The 20,186-nt window shown below is 48.6% G+C and overlaps 1 protein-coding gene across 3 annotated transcripts in view; it reads left to right on the top strand.

The window, feature by feature from the left end:
• Nucleotides 1-20,186, top strand: part of nrxn2b (neurexin 2b) — a 631,318-nt gene that overhangs the window by 337,511 nt on the left and 273,621 nt on the right. For all 3 annotated transcript variants that reach the window (XM_035408766.1, XM_035408765.1, XM_035408763.1), the window contains 2 exons: nucleotides 1,737-1,910; nucleotides 3,815-3,934. In XM_035408766.1, the coding sequence (XP_035264657.1) occupies nucleotides 1,737-1,910; nucleotides 3,815-3,934 (294 nt within the window). The remainder of the gene's footprint in view (nucleotides 1-1,736; nucleotides 1,911-3,814; nucleotides 3,935-20,186) is intronic.

Genomic DNA, 20,186 nt, shown 5'->3' with positions numbered 1-20,186 from the left:
TTAAAGGGGGAAAAAAAATAACCTCCCCAATTCATACGGGACAATTGTGATTGCCCCCGAGGTCAGAACCTGCTTTCCCAAACCAGTCTTCGCCGACTACGTCTTTGTCTGTGGATTTGAAAGATATCACCGCTGAAATAGTGACTGTACCGCCATTTGACGAAGATGATATAGATTCGTAGCAGTGTGGCTAACGCGATGCTGCTTCGTCCTTTCACAAGTGCCTCTTTCAGACGCAGAGCGTTCTGTGCGTGAACTCCTCTGTGGGCCAACGGCGTCGCTGCGCCCTCTTATTCATCAGCTGATCGCGGTCAGGTGTTCACGGGGGGGCCTGAGGGTGTGCGAGGGGAGGGCGCTTTAAATCTTCTCCAGAGTGTGCGCGAGCGGTAGCATCCTCATCCTCAGCGCCGGTTGGGACGGCGTCTTTACCGTGTTCTTTTTTTTTTTTACAGAGCGTAATGAGTCGCTGGTTTTTTGTGGCACTTCAGAATCCGCGTCTGAAGTGATAGTTTGGTGTGATTTCTTCCACTCAGAAATAGCTCAGAAAAAAAAGCTCCCCCCACCCCCATCGCACACACACAAACTTACTCTGAAACTGGCACGCACACTTTTAGTGATGAGGGAGAGAGAGAGAGAGACAGAGATAGAGAGAGGGAAAAGCAGGTGATAGGGAGAAAAAAAGAGAGAGAGAACGAGTGCAAGTGAGAAAGAGGGAGAGATGGAGAAAGGAAAAGAGTGGGAGAAAAAGAAAGGTGTTTGGGTGGGGAGCAAGGAAGAGAGTTTGGGAGATTGGGGGAGATTTGGGAGATTAGGGCACAGGGAGGGGGGTGTTAAAACAGTCTGAAACTTGTTTTTGTTTTGGTGCGTGTTTGGGGCGAGTTGTATCTCAGTGTGCTGTGCTGTAGGCCCAGCATTGAGTTTGTTTTTGGGGGGTAAGGTATCGATCGGCGCGCACTAAAACTAGCCCTCATTTTCATCAGCCCTGCCGTGACCCTCTCCACCTGGGACAAAAAGATCCGTCCCAAACGTAGTCAGTGGAACACAATCCACAGTACATTTCATTGGAATTAAATGATCTTCTTTTCCTTTTATCCCTGTCTATTCCATTTCTCCCTGTCCGGCACGTTCTTCAGGATAGTCAGGCTTGTTCTGTAATGTTCCGGAATGTTTTCTCTGGCGACAGGAAGTGCTGTTATACACACAGTGCATTTGTGGCCACTTCCGCCTTCTCTCTCTGGGTTTTCATTCTGTCTGGATCGGGTTTGAAAACCAGTCATTGCAACAAGCAAAAAAAAATCCTCTTCTCTGCGTGGAGTTTGCATGTTCTCCCCGTGTTCGCGTAGGTTTTCTCCCACAGTCTTAACGTGTAGCCCCGGGGACTGCAGATGAGCGTTAGCCTTCCTGGCTAACTCCTGGCACCTGTACAGAAATATTTTTAATGTGCAGTGTCCCTGTCAAATAAACGAATAAATTAAATCACGCTAAATGAAACGAGTGATATCTGTGTGAATTTTGCCTGAAGGGAATTTACACCTAACACCCCCTTTTTCGGCTCTGTGGGTGGTGAAGTGTTTTGTGACTGTTTGGAAACGGCTGTGTTTTTCAGGAGAGGTGTATATTGGGGTGTGGTGAAGTGTTTTGTGACTGTTTGGAGACGGCTCTGTTTCGCAGGAGAGGTGTATATTGGGGTGTGGTGAAGTGTTTTGTGACTGTTTGGAGACGGCTCTGTTTCGCAGGAGAGCTGTACATCGGGGGTGTGGTGAAGAGCCGGTACAACACCCTGCCCAAACTGATCGCGTCCCGGGACGGGTACCAGGGCTGCCTGGCCTCAGTGGACCTGAACGGGAGACTGCCGGACCTGATCGCAGACGCCCTCCACAGGGTGGGGCAAGTGGAGAGGGGCTGTGAGGGTGAGTGACTGAGGGATGATAAACGGACTGCATTTATGTAGCGCTTTTATCCAAAGCGCTTTACAATTGATGCCTCTCATTCGCCAGAGCAGTTAGGGGTGAGGGGTTAGGTGTCTTGCTCAAGGACACTTCGACACGCCCAGGGCGGGGTTTGAACCGGCAACCCTCCGACTGCCAGATAATCGGTCTTACCTCCTGAGCTATGTCGCCCCTACAGGGAGGGAGGGGTACACACACACACATAAATACACACACACAAAAACTCACACACATACTACATACACACACTCACACACAGACACTCACTACACACATATACTACATATACACACACACACACACACACATAAATACACACGCACACATACTACACACACACACACACACTACGCATACACATACATAGACAAATACGCATACATGCACACACATACTACACATACACACACACTACGCATACACATACATAGACAGATACGCTTACATGCACACACAAACAAACACACACACACACACACACACACACACACACACACACACACACACACACACACATGCTCACACACACAAACTCACACTGAAGCTCAAAGTGCTCCAGACAGGCTCCAGACAGGCACTGTCATTTAAACTGCGGTGTTGTGTGTTACCTTCCTTGGCGTGCATTTGGGCAGAGGCATTACACATTCAGTTTGATTTTATGGATATGTTTTTTTGATAAGTAGATTAATCTGGGTTTGAGTCAAAACTGTCCCTAATGACACATGACTAACCCTGTTTAAAATGTGCTTATTCTGGGGCAGAACCAGCAGCCCTCATTTGAGAGAGACCCGTTTTCTGGTGCCAGGATGGTAATTCAATCAGACTGAAGCGCTGGCAGATTCAGTAAACTGGGCGTGTGGTGCGCTTTTTAATGAACTCATTGAGATAATTACTCCAAATCGCATTATCAAACGCTACCTGTTTAGCTTGTGTACAGCGCGTTCGTACCTCACAGTCCGTATACACAGGAGAAATGATGGTCCAATAACGATGTTACTAAAACTGAAACTAAATTCCACAGAAGAGAAATGACACACAAAATAAAACATCAGATTGTGTGTCTCCTGTTTGTGTTTCTTATGCAAATGAGAAGTTCAGGGTAAAATGCATATTGTGTTTAACTGTGTGTTGTAGCTGTGTGTTGGAAGCCTGTGTTTAACTGTGTGTTGTAGCTGTGTGTTGGAAGCCTGAATTTAAGTATGTGTTGAAGCTGTGTGTTGGAAGCCTGTGTTTAAGTGCGTGTTGAAGCTGTGTGTTGAACCTGTGCGTTGAAGCTGTGTGTTGAACCTGTGCGTTGAAGCCTGTGTTTAAGTGTGTGTTGAAGCTGTGTGTTGAACCTGTGCGTTGAAGCCTGTGTTTAAGTGTGTGTTGAAGCTGTGTGTTGAACCTGTGTGTTGAAGCTGTGTGTTGAACCTGTGCGTTGAAGCCTGTGTTTAAGTGTGTGTTGGAAGCCTGTGTTTAAGTGTGTGTTGAAGCTGTGTGTTGAACCTGTGCGTTGAAGCCTGTGTTTAAGTGTGTGTTGAAGCTGTGTGTTGAACCTGTGCGTTGAAGCCTGTGTTTAAGTGTGTGTTGAAGCTGTGTGTTGAACCTGTGCGTTGAAGCTGTGTGTTGAACCTGTGCGTTGAAGCCTGTGTTTAAGTGTGTGTTGAAGCTGTGTGTTGAACCTGTGCGTTGAAGCTGTGTGTTGAACCTGTGCGTTGAAGCCTGTGTTTAAGTGTGTGTTGAAGCTGTGTGTTGAACCTGTGCGTTGAAGCTGTGTGTTGAACCTGTGCGTTGAAGCCTGTGTTTAAGTGTGTGTTGAAGCTGTGTGTGAAGCTGTGCGTTGAAGCTGTGTGTTGAAGCCGCCTGTGCTTGCTCCTCTCCAGGCCCCAGTACGACCTGCATGGAGGACTCCTGCTACAATCAGGGCGTGTGTCTCCAACAGTGGGAGGGCTTCTCCTGTGACTGCACCATGACGTCCTACGGGGGCTCGTACTGCAGCGACCGTGAGTGCCCCCCCCTCTCCTTCCTACCTGGGGCTGGCTGTGTGGGTGGGGAGGGTGGGGGTCGAGGATTTGGGCTGAGGAACCCGCTGCCCCCCTACCTGTCCTCTCTCTCTCTGACACTGCTACTCTGCCGCCGCCCTTGTGGCCGCTCCCTCAGGTTGCAGCTGCGCCCACCGGCTTCCCTGCTTCTGTGAACACATTTCAAACCCAACGCAGAGATGCTGAAGTCCATTAGCTGCTCTCTTTTGGGATCAATGTCAATCCGATCTAAACGCCAAAGATTGCTTCTCATCGTGTAGTAAGTGGATATAAATGGGGGATATTCCTTTCTCAGGTTCTTTCGCCAGTGAAACTCTATAAACCCCTGAGTTCATTTGCCACATCAATTTAATGTTAAATATCTTCCCTCTGTGATATGCTGTGTGCCAGTGTCAACCTGCTGAGGGAGAATGGTGCTCCAATACTTAAAATCGTCATAGACTAAATTTCCAAAAAAAAAAAAAAAAGAGGAAGGTGTATAAAAACGTGAGCCCACATGTCTTACCCACAATTCCCCTCTGAAGGGATTTGAAACCCATCATTCTTTTGTGCAGCGTTCGGAGACTGCGAGGTGCTTGAGCTTTGTGGAGCAACAAATCCTTCGGCTGAGGGAAATTAATATCCAGTTCAGGCAGGAAGTGGGCTGTTGGAGCTCCTGGAGGGGCAGAGACGTGTGGAAAACTGTAATTCGAGCTTTCGGCCTCCCAGCCTGCTCGAGCTCAACACGCGGGGGGGTGGGGGGAGGTGGCGGGGGGGGGCTTGCTGTGAGTTTCAAACCCCGCACCGATACCTACCGAGTGTTAGAGGTCACGGTGCGCTTGCGCTATGAATTCATTTCCTGGGGCTCCTGGGTCGCCGGGCGTGAGGAGCGGCCCCACCGCTGCGCTCCTCACACCCCTCCCCGCCCCCCCATGCAGCGATTTTGGGGCAGCGAGGCGGTCCCGCGGGCGGCAGAGTACGCTGGGAGGGATTAAGTGCCGGAGAAAGTAGGTTTTACCGAATATAAATAGTCTCATACATCTTCGCTGTGAAAAGGAGAGAGAGGACAGCGGCCACACGGCAGGGGGGTTCCTCAGGGTCCTGTTCTCGGCCCAATTGTGTGGGGTGGGGTGGGCAGTTGGGGCGGGGCTGAGGGAGGGGGGGGGGGGCGGTTGTTGATGCCAGAGAGGCTGCAGTAAAATTATTAATGAAGATGGAATCTGGGCTAGCGGACGCTAGCGGGTTCTGGGGCGCGCGCACAGGCCAGAACCGCTCTCTTACCGCGTCGCAGTTGTACTTTTAAGCCGGATCCGTTCGCGGCGGAGGGGGGTTAATTGAGCTGTCCGCGGCGAGCTGTCTCGTCGGCTGCGTTCTGGAGATGACGGTGGCGCTAAGCCGCGGGTTCGGGCGGCTCCCGCAGACCCCTCTCGCTCTGTGGCAGCTCGGGTAATTGCCTCCAACGAGCTGAATTGGCTTCAGCTTCGGCGCCTGTTGTCGCCGCTTCTCGTATCCTGACTGAATGCGTGCGGATTTTGGGTTGCTGTGCACGGGGGTGGCCCGGAAGCACGTCGGGTCAGACGTGCCGCAGTCAGACGGAGAGGCAGAGAAAGGAGCGGAAAGCCCCGCCACAACCCCCCCCCCCCGAACGCCGCCCTCGCCGCCGTAGATTGGAGACTCGTCGTTTCATTAGGTGACACAGGCCGTAATTACTCTGGATGTGTGGCCTTGGGCTGCTGCTCCACCGATAGGCCAGATATGTTCATGCGGCATGAAACTTAGCCGGCAAAGAGGATTTGATTTTTGAGATAAGGGACGGGCGAGGGGAGGGGAGGGGAGGGGTGGGTGGGTGGGTGTGACTGAACAGCAGCTGAATCCATTTTGCCGGGCTCATAAACAAAGCCTCCCGGATGAACGGCCTAAAAACACGTCGGCCGCCATTTTGAAACTCTACCTGATGCTAGACAGGAAGTGGACTCCACACTGTGGCTCGCAGGGACGGAGAGTCACACGGTGAGCGAATCCGTCTGTTCCCCGCACGCACGCACGCACACACACACACACACACACACACACACTCACACACACACACACGCCCGAGGGAACGCGGGCTCCTCTTTCCTTTTTTTAATTCTGCGATCGTTTCGGTCTCCGCTTCTGAAGCCGCAGCGGGGGGTGCGATGCATCATGGGAAGCTCGGCTGACTGCCGGAGGCAGGCTCCGAGCCGTAGGCCCGCTGAGCTCTCTGACCCCGCGTCTGGGAAGGGAGCGTACTTCCAGCAGATCTCCCCCCCCCAGCACCCCCCCGCCGCCTCGCTTGTTAGCTTCAGACTAGCCGCCGCGGTTCAGCTCTGCCGCAGACAGATGCCACGCTTGTCACGAGGCGACGGGATGTTTGTGCAGCCAGCCGGCGCCGTCACGAGCGCGCTGAAGTGCGATCTCTCTCCGGTGCAGCCGACCGGCGCCGCCCAAAAAAAATAAGGGTCCGGAAGCGCAATTCCCCTCCGCTGACGGCTGCAGAGTGGGAATACGGCCTCGCCGGTCATCGCACCCGAGCCTCGGACGTTACTCTTCCTCGGCCAGACCCGCACCCTTCATACGGGCCGGGCCAGCCTTCTTCAGTACCGAGCTGGCTCGTGGAGTTGGGCTCTATTTCCGATTGCAAGTCCTTCCCACAGGGGGAGGTTGTTATTTACCTCGCCTTCTGGACTTTTGGAGGTTCATGCTCAGTCTTGCCTAAACTTTATAATTTCTCCTATTTCCTTTTTTTTTCGCCTTGTAAAGCAGCTTTGTGACAGTGCCTGTGTAAAAAAAAAAAAAAAACACAAAAAAAAAAGAAACAATACGAATAAAAGTGCATTTTAAGCTCTGTTTTCTGGGAAGGACGTTGGCGGCTTTTCGTTTACAGTCGTGCTTCGCGCTCCCTCATCCTTCCGGCCTTCCGAACTCGTGCCCTTCTTCATTTGCTGGGATTCCATCCTGCCAGGCGATGATGCGTTTCCTGCCCGCCCGCATGGCCAGATCACATGCGTTTCCTGCCCGCCCGCATGGCCAAATCACAGGGGTTAACCTGTGCGAAGTGTTGAGTATTACGTGCTGGCCTCAGTCTCACCCTGTGTCCTGGAGGTGCAGTCTGCTGCCTTCGTTTTCTGAGATCCTCGCAGGCCCGTTTGCACAGCCTGGACTGTTTTGAGTGACGCGGTGCAGTGTGTGTCGGTTCTCCTGTGGATAGCTGAGCTCGGCTCGACTCCTCGTATCCACTGCGCCTTCCCGTGAGAGTTCAGTGATGAATATCCCTCTCCTGGCAGATGGTACTGTTTGGACATGTTAAACAAACACAGATTGAGCTATAATTTAAGCAGTTTTGTTTAAAAACAGAGGTGTTGTAGGTCTAAGTAATTAATGACTCCAAGTGCATTCGTGACTCTGTTTTACTGCTGCAGGAGAAAATTAAGAAAACTCTGAATGCATGACATCACTGCGCAAACTGCTTTGGAGTTGCTTGTTTTAGACCACAAACCCCCAAATGTCCCTAAACCAGTCATTTTAAAGCTGGATGATTCTCAGAAAAATCATCTGCAAACATTTCTGTCGTCACAGAAAAAAAACAGTTGCTGTTGCTGTTGTTGTTTTTACAGTTGCTATTGCTGCTGTTGTTCTTTCTGCTGCCGCTGTTATTGTTGTTTTTACAGTTGCTGTTGTTTTTGTTTTTTTTTTTTGTTTTTTTTTTTGTTTTGCTGTTTATGTTGTTGCCGTGTTTCTCACTTTAAGGAACTGTGTCGTTTTGAGCCCGAGCGTTAATTAACATTCGACAGGCAGTCCCCAGAGCTCGGTGTGACGTGGGAAGGGAGCGCAGCGCGCCGAGGTGTTAGCGTTAGCGGCTGGCGGCTGCTGTCTCCTGTGTGATCTCTGCTGCAACACTGCATCACTCAGCAGATCATCTTAAGATTAGACGTGAAGAGGATTTACTCTTTTCTCTCTCTTTCTTTCTCACTCGTGTGCACACACACACACACACACACTCTCACCTCAGTCTGAGAGCGGAGTACATCGCTAACAGGACGGAAAACATTTTACCTGCATTTGATTTGTGAGTGTAAGATTTGCGAGACAACATGGAGTTTGGTGCAAAGATCATCAACACACACATACAGTTACACACACACTCTCTCTCTCTCTCTCTCTCTCTCAAACACACACACACATGCACGCACACAAACACACACCCAAACAACTACACCTATACACACAACTACAGGTTTACACAGACACACCCAAATATTCACTTACAGGAGTCAAATACAGGAGACATTAAATGCATTTGTGGTGCTTCAAAAATGCACTGACCAAAATAAAGGCTTTGTATTTCGATACCTTATTCTTGATAAACAAAATGCTTATGTCTGAAATAACTCAAGTATTTTCAAATGCTTCCTTAAGATGCTACTTGTATAAAAAAAAATAAAACAGTCTTTTTTTAAATAGTATATTTTTGAAATATGATTTTAAATATAGGTCGTATGCAGTACCGTCATCATGTCCAATGCCTAAGCATGTAGGCCAGAGACAGGACGGCCAGGCTGGTGTTATAAGGGGGGAAAAAAAACTTTTTTAGAGACTTAAGATGTCACCCGTTTTCCATTAACAGCCTGCTAAATAATTCTGTTAGACGTTGATTGATTAAATGTCAGCTAAATTCCCAACTGGGAATAATGACATGGCTTATTTTTGCTATTGAGTGGTGCCAGTGTAGGCAGCTGTTAAGTAGCGAGCGCTACCGTGAGTAATTAAGACATGAAATGAGACCAACGGATGCTGTGCTCTACATTAGGACAAAATGGCTGCAATTCCATGTACATCCATGTAAAATACAGCTAGGGCTGGCAGTGTGGTGTAACGGTTAGGGGACTGGGCTTGTACCTCAAAGGCTGTGGGTTGTATTTCCAGGTAGGGTATTTGCCTTTGTATGCTTGAGTGAGGGGGCCCTTAACCTTAATCGCTTCGGTAAAATATCAATCTGGGTAAATGGCTTGTATGTAAAACTTTTTTTTGTGTAAGCCACTCCAGATTCAGAGCTTCTGCTAAATTCTGAAATTAAATGTGAATGTAACTATTTACTCTGTTGCTTTCGGTTACATGCAGTTTCAATTACTGTTAAATACGTGGCATTAACATTTCTATTTACATTGAAATATTCAACGACTTTGTATTTGTAAATATATATATATATATATATATATATATATATATATATATATTAGGTAAAAACATGTTTGATAGTGATCAAAATACTTTCAAATGTGTTTGTCCAAAGCCTTGTACACATGCAAACTCACATGTTGCAATATATTTTTTAAAATGCACATTTTCTGCTTCTCTGTAACAAGGAGAGAGACACGCTTTTGAATATATTCACATCCTTTTTTTTTTGCAGAGGATATCTGAAGTGAACTGTGGTTCGGCAGTTCTGACAGTCGAACCCCGGCTTCCAGCCTGTATTTAAAGAGAGCCTTGTGACTCGGTGCTGGGACCCAGAGAGCTCTCGCAGCAAAGACAGATGGTTGGCAGCATTGCGCAAGTTGCACTTCGGTCAGAAGATACCTCTCTGGTTTAAAATAGCATTTTGTTTATGCATTTAAATTTTGCGAGGAAAATATTGCTCAACGTAGCGTATGATGTGCCATTTTAAATGCCAGTTTTATCAGTTCGCATTTACATGTGAGTTTTTAATGCCATCTTCTCGCTCATAATGATGGTGATGAAGATGATTATGATGATGATGATGGTGATGATGATGAAGAGTTAGTTGAATGAACTATTGAAAGGAGTCCTTCTCTTCTAGACCCATCCTCCATGCCTCACTGGTGTCTGAATCTGCTCATGAATGGAAGTCCATCACCCCCGCCCCCCCCCCCCCCCAAACCCCCACCCCCTCCCCGTCCCGTCCCATCCTCCTGTGTGCCTCAGCACCACCCCCTCTGTACTTGAGGATTCCTCCCCCATGCTCACCTCCCCAGCCCTGTAGTGGTGCTGAACCTGAAGTGGTGCTGAACCCCCCACCCCCCCTCTGGGTGACATCACTACCCAGCATGCATCACCCTGTGGGACTTCCAGTTCAGTCACAGGCTAAACTAGCGCCGTCAGGATTACATATTGGGCTGTGGAGCTCATCGCTGTGTGCGAAACCCGTAGCTTAGCCGTATGCCCCCCACGGCCCACCTAAAGAGTGATTTTAAAGGGCTGCACGTAGTCTTCGCTGTCATTGATTTTAATATCCATGCAGGCGGCTTATAGCTTAAGTCTGCCTTTGCTCATTTTAAGCTCCCCGCTTCTAACAGCTCTCCGTGTGGCCAGCGGCTGATGGCGGTTAGCGTAAGTAATCCGAAGGTTCCCCGGCAGGTGTGACCTGCTTTAGCCCCCGGAGCACAGAGACCCTTATCCTGAATGACCTCCCTTAATGCTTATCTGTGTGAAACGGCTAGCCTTTGAAGAGCGAGATCTGTGAGTGTCCCCTCTGAGCATGTGACTGATTCATTACTGCTGCTCAAAACTTTAAAAAGAATTTTAAAAAAGAAAAGATGTGGAGGGTTTCATCAGCGGTGCACGCATAATACCTTTTCCGTCTCGACCGCCATTTGAATGACAATGATGCGGTGATGATGGTGATGAAAGTGCCGATGCTGATGACTCACCGTCAGAATCCTTTTCCTTCTCTTCGTCGTCCGTCGTTGTCGTCGTCATCATCTCCTTCACCCAAAATCAGTTACTATGCGAGAGCGACCTTTTTTTTTTAGTGAAGTAGTTTTTTGGCAGAAACTCAGTAGCGCCGCCGCGTTTCCTGAGGCGTAGCACTAGCCTCGGCCGCGGCCGTCCCTTCCGCGGGGAACGCAGCGGAGTAAGCGCTGCGGACCCCGGCCTGTTGAGAGACGCGGATGTGATTTGAGGTCTTCCCGTCACACGGCTCCACCCACCGGGGGGGGGGGATCTCTGCGGTGGCACAGGCGGGCCGAACCGAGCGTTCGGGGGGGGAGGCCGCTCGCCAACTAGGTCACTGCCCAACTGGGCCGGGGCCTGGCGAGCCTTAAAAATAAGAGAGCGCTAGCTTTAGCACTGTCCCCTCCGTCATACCGCCATCGTCACCACGGTCACGCTCGCCTGGCTTTAAGTGTCTTCGCTGGTCACGTGATGCCGTCGGTGATGTCCTCTTAGTCTCTCGGCACGAGAAAATGTCTGGCGAGCCCCTGAAACTGCCACCTGTAGGATTGTGGGTCTCCGAGATCTCTGTTTGATATGATCCAATGACTGAATTTTCCTCAGTCTGTTTGCCTGGACGAGGTCAGCCCAAATTCATTAATCATGTAGTTGACGTACAATACAAATGGCGCTTGCTGCTTGGTCAGCGGAGCTGTGTGCAGGAGGGAGGGCTGAGATCCTTCACTGAGAAGAAGAGGCAGTGACTGGAGTACAGGACTGTGGCAGAAAAGGTCATTAGAGATTTAATTATCAAAATGCACAGGGTTTTTTTTTTTTTTTTTTTTTTTTTTAGTTTCTGTGGGTAACTTCCCTCTGCAGGCGAACTCAGCAGTTCTTGTAACAGAAGAGCTGGGGAAGCTCATTTGGACTCAGCCTTATCGCTCCGGTTTGGCTGAACGTGGCGCTGCGTGATCAGACTGCCGACGGAAGAGCACGCCGCTGGTGTTTGTGCGAGCGGAGGAGCTGCGGCGGCGTCTGCAGCACTGTCTGCGTGCACATCGAGTCTCGTTCACACACAGGAACGCACGCGCACGCATACTGGCACACATGCCCGAGCGCACACAGACACTCGCAAACGAGCATGTGCACATACACGCTCACACATACGTGCACGCTAACTTTCTCTCCATTTCTTTCATTTTCTCGCACGGTCGCACACAAACCATCTGTTCTCTCTCACACACACACACACACACACACACACACACAACCTCACTCATACAGGAACCGGGCAGACCATTGTTATTCCGTGCAGGTTCCACGTGATGGAGCGGTCAATTTGCCTATGCGTTCCCTGGAGCTCCCTGTTTCGAGCGAGCGCTGCGTATTAGCATTCCGGTGAAAAGCAGCGGAGTCCGGGGTCCTATATGAATGCACACAGCATGCGGCATTGTTTCAGCACCCTGGACAGCTCCGGTGCATGTGTACAGGAAGGCACTCCTTTGTTCCGTCATTGAGATGCGGCGTCCGTTTCAGGACCGCGGACAGCTCCGGTGCATATGCACAGAAGAGGCTCTTTTGTGCGGCTATTAAGATGCAGCATCTGTTTCAGCACTCTGGACAGCTCCATTGTGTACAAGCATGAAAGAGGGCATTAGTATGCCCGATTACTTTATTGTATTTCTCTCCTCTCCGCTCAAAGTGCGGTCCCTGAAAGCGTCGCAGCTTCTCAAACGGCCAAAAAAACTGCGCACTGCCTTATTTTTGAAAGATGCGCTTTCCATTGTCTTTCCGCTTGGTGAGCTTGCTTATGTGAACTATTGTTTGGCCCCCACCTCCCTTTTGAACCTCCCTCTGCCTCTCTAATTTTGAAAAAGAGACACATTCACGCTTGAAATGGTCCGCTCGTGAATATTGCATTTGTACAGGGTGTTGTGGGTTATCGCCCTCGTCCTGATTATGCACATATGCAATAAAGCAACTGGGTTTGTGTTTCTTGTTCTTTACCTTTTGTACATTGGGCGTGACCAACGTACTTTTCTCATGACGGCTCTGTTCTTTCCTGGCTTGTCCATTTTGGCTCTGCGCTGTGCTGGGTCCTGTTTGCTGGGCTGTGCTGTGCTGAATGGGGTGGGTTTGAATAAGATAAATACTGAGAGAGACGAAGGGAGAGAGATGCAGTTTGGAGTACGCAGAAGTCCCTAGTATGCAGAGATACCTAGTATGCAGCAGTCCCCAGTATGCATAGGTACCTAGTATGCAGAGGTTCCTAGTATGCAGCAGTCCCCAGTATGCAATAGTCCCTAGTATACAGAGGTACCTAGTATGCAGTAGTCACTACTATGCAGCAGTCCCCAGTATGCAATAGTCCCTAGTATACAGAGGTACCTAGTATGCAGTAGTCACTAGTATGCAGCAGTCCTCAGTACACGGAGGTACCTAGTATGCAGTAGTCACTAGTATGCACCAGTTCTCAGTGCACAGAGGTACCCATGGGGCAGTGCTACTTGGGTTTGACAGCTGTGTCTGTAGATGAGATTTAGAATCATATTAAAGTCCCAGCAGCGAATGGGTCATGGGGTGTGCTGCATAAAATGTGCGAATCCAAAAAAGCCTTTTAAGTGGCAAAAGTGGTGCTATTCAAATTGTGTGTGTGTGTGTTATATTTATGTGATAAAGCTGGCAGTTGGAGTGTCAAGCTCCCATGCATATGAAATGAATTTGCCATCGGTCAGCAAAGTCATATCACAGAACGGCAGGCATTTCTAGAATTTTCTTTGCTGCTATGGAAAGGGCTGGGTTGTTAATATTGTTTCCTCCCACTGATGACCCTGTTTCTTCCTATTGTGTGTGTGTGTGTGTGTGTGTGAGAGAGAGAGAGAGAGAGAGAGAGAGGGACTGACCACTTCACATTTCTCAAAATCATTGTTCATGTATGTTTTGATTCATCGTTATTTTTGTTGGTATTGCTTCCAAGAAATCTACTTGAATTTAGAGAGTGACGTACGGACAGAGAGAAAGAGAAAGTGAAAGCATCATTGGTTTAGCAGTACGTAGGTCCTATTGCCGTACTACTGTTTGCCATTGTCTGGGGGAAACAGAACAGGAAAATTCAGTTGAGAACAGAAATGTAATAGTAAAACAACATGTTCAAGTTTATATGTTTTTGCCAACCTCTTGTTTTGCTTGTGATTTCTTGTTATTTTTGTCTTTTGAGTTATTGAAACGGACAAGTTATTTTTGTGTTTGGACACGGACGGCCTTTTTGTCGTAACTATTTCCGTCTTTGGCGATACGGTACGTGCGTCTGGTCGAAAGCGTCGCGTAGTCAATAAAGCTTGATACTGGGGGAGATAGAGAGCGAAATCCAACCGATCGTCGCCGCAGATGAGTCATCGGTGTAGCTGAGTAGTGCTGCTGCGCTGCTCAGAGAGAGCAGCACTGGCAGCTCAGAATCGGCACAATGCAATCAACGAGCTGCACCATTAGATCTGATTTACGGAGAGATAGCGTTTCTCGAGCGCGGAACAGGGCTGCTTGCTGTCGAGTAGCAGAGATTTCCTCGGTGCTCTGAATCCTGACCTTTCCCCGTTGTGTAGATCGTATCCAGAGTAGTGAAATGCTCAGTGTTAATTTACCTCTACACAGTGTTAATTTGACTGTGACAAAGTTAACCTTGAGGTTAATTTAACTGTAGCAATGTTAACCTTGAGGACTTTACTGTGAAGGGAGAGAACATGAGCATGGCGGGGGTCTAGTGGGTGGCTTTGTATTAGAGGAGGAGAGCGTTCAAAATCTATCTGCACCTTCCATGAGCTCCACCTCCGCCGCCATCTTGTGCTGGTTATGGCGCATTCAACGTTCGAAATGGCGGCTTGTTCCACATTCGAAGTGGAAATGGCGGTTCTGCCGCATTCAAAGTGGAAACGGCGGTTGGTTCAAACTTTCCTCGCTCTTTCCTCGTACCGTGACCAGCCACGTCCCTGACCTCATTTTTCAGCTGGCTTCCTGGGGCAAAAAGACCGGCGGGTTACCCGCAGCCCCGACGACGGTGTTGCTGCCATGGTTACGCAGGTAACCATGCCGCCTGAATCTCTGCCGTCGCGCCGCCGCTCGCCAGCGTTCTGTGCCGGGTGGATACGGGCCGTGTTTGTCCCGCTGAAGACGTTCCCAGGGAGACCACCGAAGGCGGCGGTTCTTCGTCAGGACGGAAAGCAGCCCGCAGATGTCTGCGTTGACTGCGCACCGGGGTTAGGCACACGCTGGCGTTGGGGCTGACACGGAGCTGGCGGAACGGCGGAAAGGCTCACCCGCCACCTCCCCTTCCCCTGTCCCCGTCCCCCCTGCTCAGACACTGGGGAGAAGAGGAGAGGAGGGGAGGGGAGGGGAGGGGAGAAGAGGAGAGAGGGAGCAGAGAGGAGAGGAGAGGAGGAGAGGGGAGGGGGGAGAGCGCCTTTCCCACTCGGGGTCCACGGTTTGCTTACTGAAGGCCAAAAGGATGCCACGTTTAAAGCCGCTAATGAAGAGTATGGTCGTGCACCCCATCCTTAAGAGCCGCATAACACCTGGTGTTCAGGACAGGGGGGGTTGGAGCCTCTGGATTGGATTAGACCGGAGTGCCTCTCCTCTCACCGGCAGGTGCTAATATCCAAATTTATTGTGATATTTACCCCCCCCCATCCCCCCCATTAGGCTTCTGTCTGCTCACAACCTCCATCAGGAGCTTGGAATGATCATCATCACCTTCCCTTGTAACAGAAACTGGAGATACTCGAGCTGAACCCTGTTTCGAACCCACGGCAGTCTAATGATTGGGCCAGTGGGATTCTGAAAGATGCCAAAAGGTCCCCTACAGTTAAGGTGCCAATGCTGCAGGTAGAATTTACAGCTGTCTACAGTAAGTTTAGATGTGCGTTCATTTGCATAAACCTCGCGTATCAGGTAGCATTATTGGTGGACAAATTCCAGGGCAAGGCTTCGGTGGATAAAAATGGTCTGGTGATGTTGACTGTTTGTTTTTATCTTAATTGAAGAGGCAACACATATTTTGTTGTGGGGGGTTGGGGGGGTTGGGGGAGGGGGAGTGGGGAGGTGAAGGGAGGGGGGGGTGGGGATGGGGGGGGGGGGGGGCAAGACTTTTCCAAGTAATTGCGCAGTAATTAGGCGCTGATTGCTTTTTAACCGTAACGTATATTGAAGGGCAATTAATGGGGGTGGTAATTGCTTCAAGACTGCCACTTGCGCTGGAGTAGTTAGTTATTAGAGGCTTCTTGTTTCATTTGGTCGGGGGGGGGGGGGGGTGGGGGGGGGTGGAGAATAGAAAAGAAAAAAGCGAGACAGTAGAAAAGCAATTATATCCTCGAGCACCCATCTCGCATTTCTCCTATTAGTCAATTGTTTTTGGTGACAGTGGGTAAATCAGAGCCCTGTGCTGGAGCAGGGCCCCTAAATGCAGCCTTAATGTGCTGTAGGGATGAAAGCCTTCTTCAGCTCGATTCCGACGACAGGGGGGCTCTTTTTTTTTTAAGGTACCTTGTCTAGACAGCCCCGGCTGGCTTGAATGCCACCGTTAAAAAAAAAAAAAAAACAGCCCTAAAAGCTGTGAGGTCATTCCAAAATAAAATGCATGCATAATTGGTTTGCAGTTCTCAATGTTCTGGTGGTGATTAGTTGTTTTTTTTTTTTTTGTTTGGTGTTGTTTTGTTTTTTGAAGTCATTTCCAAGTTTGAGACATACCGACTGTGCCAGAGAGGCTGTACTCTCTGAAATGCTCATTTTGGACATGGCCCAAGAATCAGGTCATATTTTAAGCTGTTTACACAGTCTGAAAGGTTTGGTAGTATGTAATAAATGTATAGTAACTAGATGAGATTTTCACTTTGAAAAACCCCATTTCACATGAGGTTTTTGCAACAACAGAAAAATTTGTCCTGACGTGAATAAATTCTGTTTTCTTGTAAATATTGAAGTTAAGTTAGGACATTCATTGAAAAGAGTGCATGTCCACAAACACATTTTTAAATTAGGAATGTCCAATTCCAATGTGTGTCATTGTGCATTACACACACATTGCGATCATTCAGTAATAACATGAAATGCTGCGTGCTGAGGTTTGAACCGTATTTTAAAATCAGCAATGTCAAAACTGTCAAACTATAATCAACAGTTAGTACCCATTCCCATACTCTGGGTCTGGCAACCTCTTTTAAAAAGTCCTTGTTTATGTGTGTTAATGTATTTTTCAGCTGTCCATAACTATTAATAAGCCCTACAATTGAAACGCGGCGCCTGTTTCTAACTAGCCGGATCCTGATGGATTTAATTTGGCCACGTCACGCTCGAGTGCATTTCTATCTTTAAGGTATGGCACGGCTTGGCTGTTAGAACCTTATGTATTATTCATGAAAGTGTGAAAAAAGAAGTGCATCTTTTGGTGAATGAATGCATTAACAAATCGGTGAATGGAGACCAACATGCCCAGAAGCCTCGGGGTATTGACGGCCATGCCATAAACGGGAGTGCCGTACTCGTTTGTAGCGTGGTTGTTTGCTATCGAGTCAGGTATAATTAAAGAGAAAAAGACAAAAAGAAAGGCGGTACGCCACACGGTGGCGACGACCGTTATTGCACACGATAATTATCACTGCGATATATCGCCCAGCCCTAACACACACACACACACACACAGGTGTTGCTGTGAGACTGTTTTTGTTTTTCTCATAATCCCTTGCTGCCCCCTTCTCCCATAATCGCTTGCTTGCACTCTCTCTCTCTCTCTCTCTCTCTCTCTCTGTCTCGGTTTCCCTCACATCCACTCTCTCTGGCTCATGGTAAACCCAACCCAACAGAGTCATCCATTTCAGTAAGAATTTGTCACGTATTAAACAAGCGGAGCTCTTAATAAAATACAGCACCTTACATAAATTACAGACCTAACGTTACTCTGGTGCTCTGTTTGTCATAGAGAACGCTGAATGATGTTCCCTTGAACAGGCATCTCCTTAAATGTGTTATCTAGGATGGGTAATTAAGAAGAGAAAGAAGGGGTTGAGTGGTGAATTTGCACCTATTTTGTAATTAGTGTCGAGAAAACATGAGCGGGTTCTGCATTTAATTCCTGCAACGTTTATCGGGACAGGCTGAGGGGCTCAGGAGTCGGACTGGCGTGTGAAATAAAACGGAAGAAGGTCCTTGGAAATTGAAAACGCGAACGTAATTCCTGACGCTAGCGCTTCGAAGGCTGCCCGCTAAAACGTTTAGCGAGATTAACAGAATGCGCGGGGAAGCCTGTGCGTGTGGGGGGATGAGAGCCAGGCTGACGGATTTCTCCGGCAATATTGACAGCCCCAGCGTTTGGCTGCTTGATTGCTTTTATCTCCGTGTTTACGAGTGCGATTTTAAATTAGCCCCCCCCTCACCCCCCCCCCCCCCCCACGAGGCATCCTGCAATAGAGTGCGGAATGAGTTGCGCATGGAAAATATTATTTATTTTTTTTAAATACTGCTTCAGTGGCATGTGCGGAACAAAACGATCCCCCATCCCCCGCCCCACAGCTGAGAGAATGTGCGAAAAGTACTGAGAACAGACGTGGCAATCATTTTGACACCATCTTTTTGGAAAAGAGAACAATTGTTTCTTGTTACAGTTGTGTTAGTATAAAAGAATACAGTTTTTACGCTTTTGAGCGTACAGAGGTACCGCATTACCTCACGACTGTGTACTTCACTGAAGAGTTGGCAGGTGGAAATGCAGTAGTTTTTTTGAGAACCTTGTCTATCTGAAACCTACCCTGCCCCCTAGTGGTAGGAGGGCAGTTGTGTCTATCCAGTGCAGTATCCCCCAGCATCTCAGCTGGATAATAGTGTACCCCAAGATTGGAACCCGTAACTCCTGGACACAACCTGCATACCATCACTGACCAAGATGCTCAAAATCCCCCCCCCCAATAATCCAGTTCTGTATTTGACCCTCGAAGTGCACCCCTTCGATCAGCCCCCCTTCTCTTCTCTGTCTCCGCGCTTTGAAGGGTCACATGACCCTACGCGTGACCCCTTGTTGTCTGGCTTCTGGTTTTGCGGCTCTGTTGTTCTTCAAGGTCGTCGTGGGCGACCGGTGTAGCACAGCCCACGCTAACAGGTCCCGTTTTAGCCAAGAGCACTATACCTGCAGCTTAGCCAAGAGCACTATACCTGCAGCTTAGCCAAGAGCACTATACCTGCAGCTTAGCCAAGAGCGCTATACCTGCACAGCATAGCCAAGAGCACTATACCTGCAGCTTAGCCAAGAGCGCTATACCTGCACAGCATAGCCAAGAGCACTATACCGGCAGCTTAGCCAAGAGCGCTATACCTGCACAGCATAGCCAAGAGCACTATACCTGCAGCTTAGCCAAGAGCGCTATACCTGCAGCTTAGCCAAGAGCACTATACCGGCAGCTTAGCCAAGAGCGCTATACCTGCACAGCATAGCCAAGAGCACTATACCTGCAGCTTAGCCAAGAGCGCTATACCTGCAGCTTAGCCAAGAGCACTATACCTGCAGCTTAGCCAAGAGCGCTATACCTGCACAGCATAGCCAAGAGCACTATACCTGCACAGCATAGCCAAGAGCACTATACCTGCACAGCATAGCAAAAGTGTCTTTAAAAAAATAATAAAAAGTGCTACCTCATCATTACAGGCCGTCCCCTTTCTAAACAGCCTCTGCGATCGCAGGGAAGCCAGTCCTGGAAGCTAATGCCAGAAGAGACCAGTAGAAAAGGTGCTTACAAGAGTAAAGTGATAAAGTTTTAGGGCTTTTTAAAAATTTTTGGCTCCTCCTGTGGTGTTACCTGGTAGACCCCTCCCTGCTCTGAATTTCAGATGGAGACATGGGGTCAGGAAGGCCCCTCTATAAGTCACGAGCGTGATGCGGCATTGGCCGCGGGCCTGTGAGCAATCACTTAAATAACAATCGGACACTCCTCGCAAAAATATCACATACTCTGATGAAAGGTCTTGAGGCTGAAATGTTAATTGGTTTTTCAGTAGTTAGATTTGGCCAGAAGTAGCATGCAAATAGTTTTGAGTGATTTTAAAAAATGCCGCATAGAAAGATACCAAATACCTGCTGTCCAGATAGTAAGAGTTTAATTGTATGAGTGCTTGTTTACAGTGATGACATCACAATTAAACACCGTGATTATAGGTGAGGAGAGAGTCTTCGTCTGTGGTCTCAAGATTTCCTTAAACCAAATATTTCCAGTTTGCCAAATTATTGATCGTAATATAGCCCTGTTTGTTATAAGCACATTGACTTATCTGCCCATGTGTCTGTTTGTCTTTTCCTTTTTTTCCCTCCCTCTCTCATATTTCTCTCCCTCCTCTGGTGTCTGAATGTATAAAAAATGTAAACTATAAGAAAAGAAAGCCTTTCAGAAGCAGACGGATGACATGATTTCCGATGCTGTCAGTGAAATCTTATTGAGAACTTATCACCTCTCCCTCGCTCACCTCCGCCGGTCCCTGTACACCCCCAGGCCGGCCCACTTCCTCTGTCTGTGCA

This window comes from Anguilla anguilla, chromosome 3 (assembly GCF_013347855.1).
Source record: "Anguilla anguilla isolate fAngAng1 chromosome 3, fAngAng1.pri, whole genome shotgun sequence".
Classification (NCBI taxonomy): Eukaryota; Metazoa; Chordata; class Actinopteri; order Anguilliformes; family Anguillidae; genus Anguilla; species Anguilla anguilla.
This window is presented reverse-complemented; position numbering and strand designations above follow the sequence as displayed.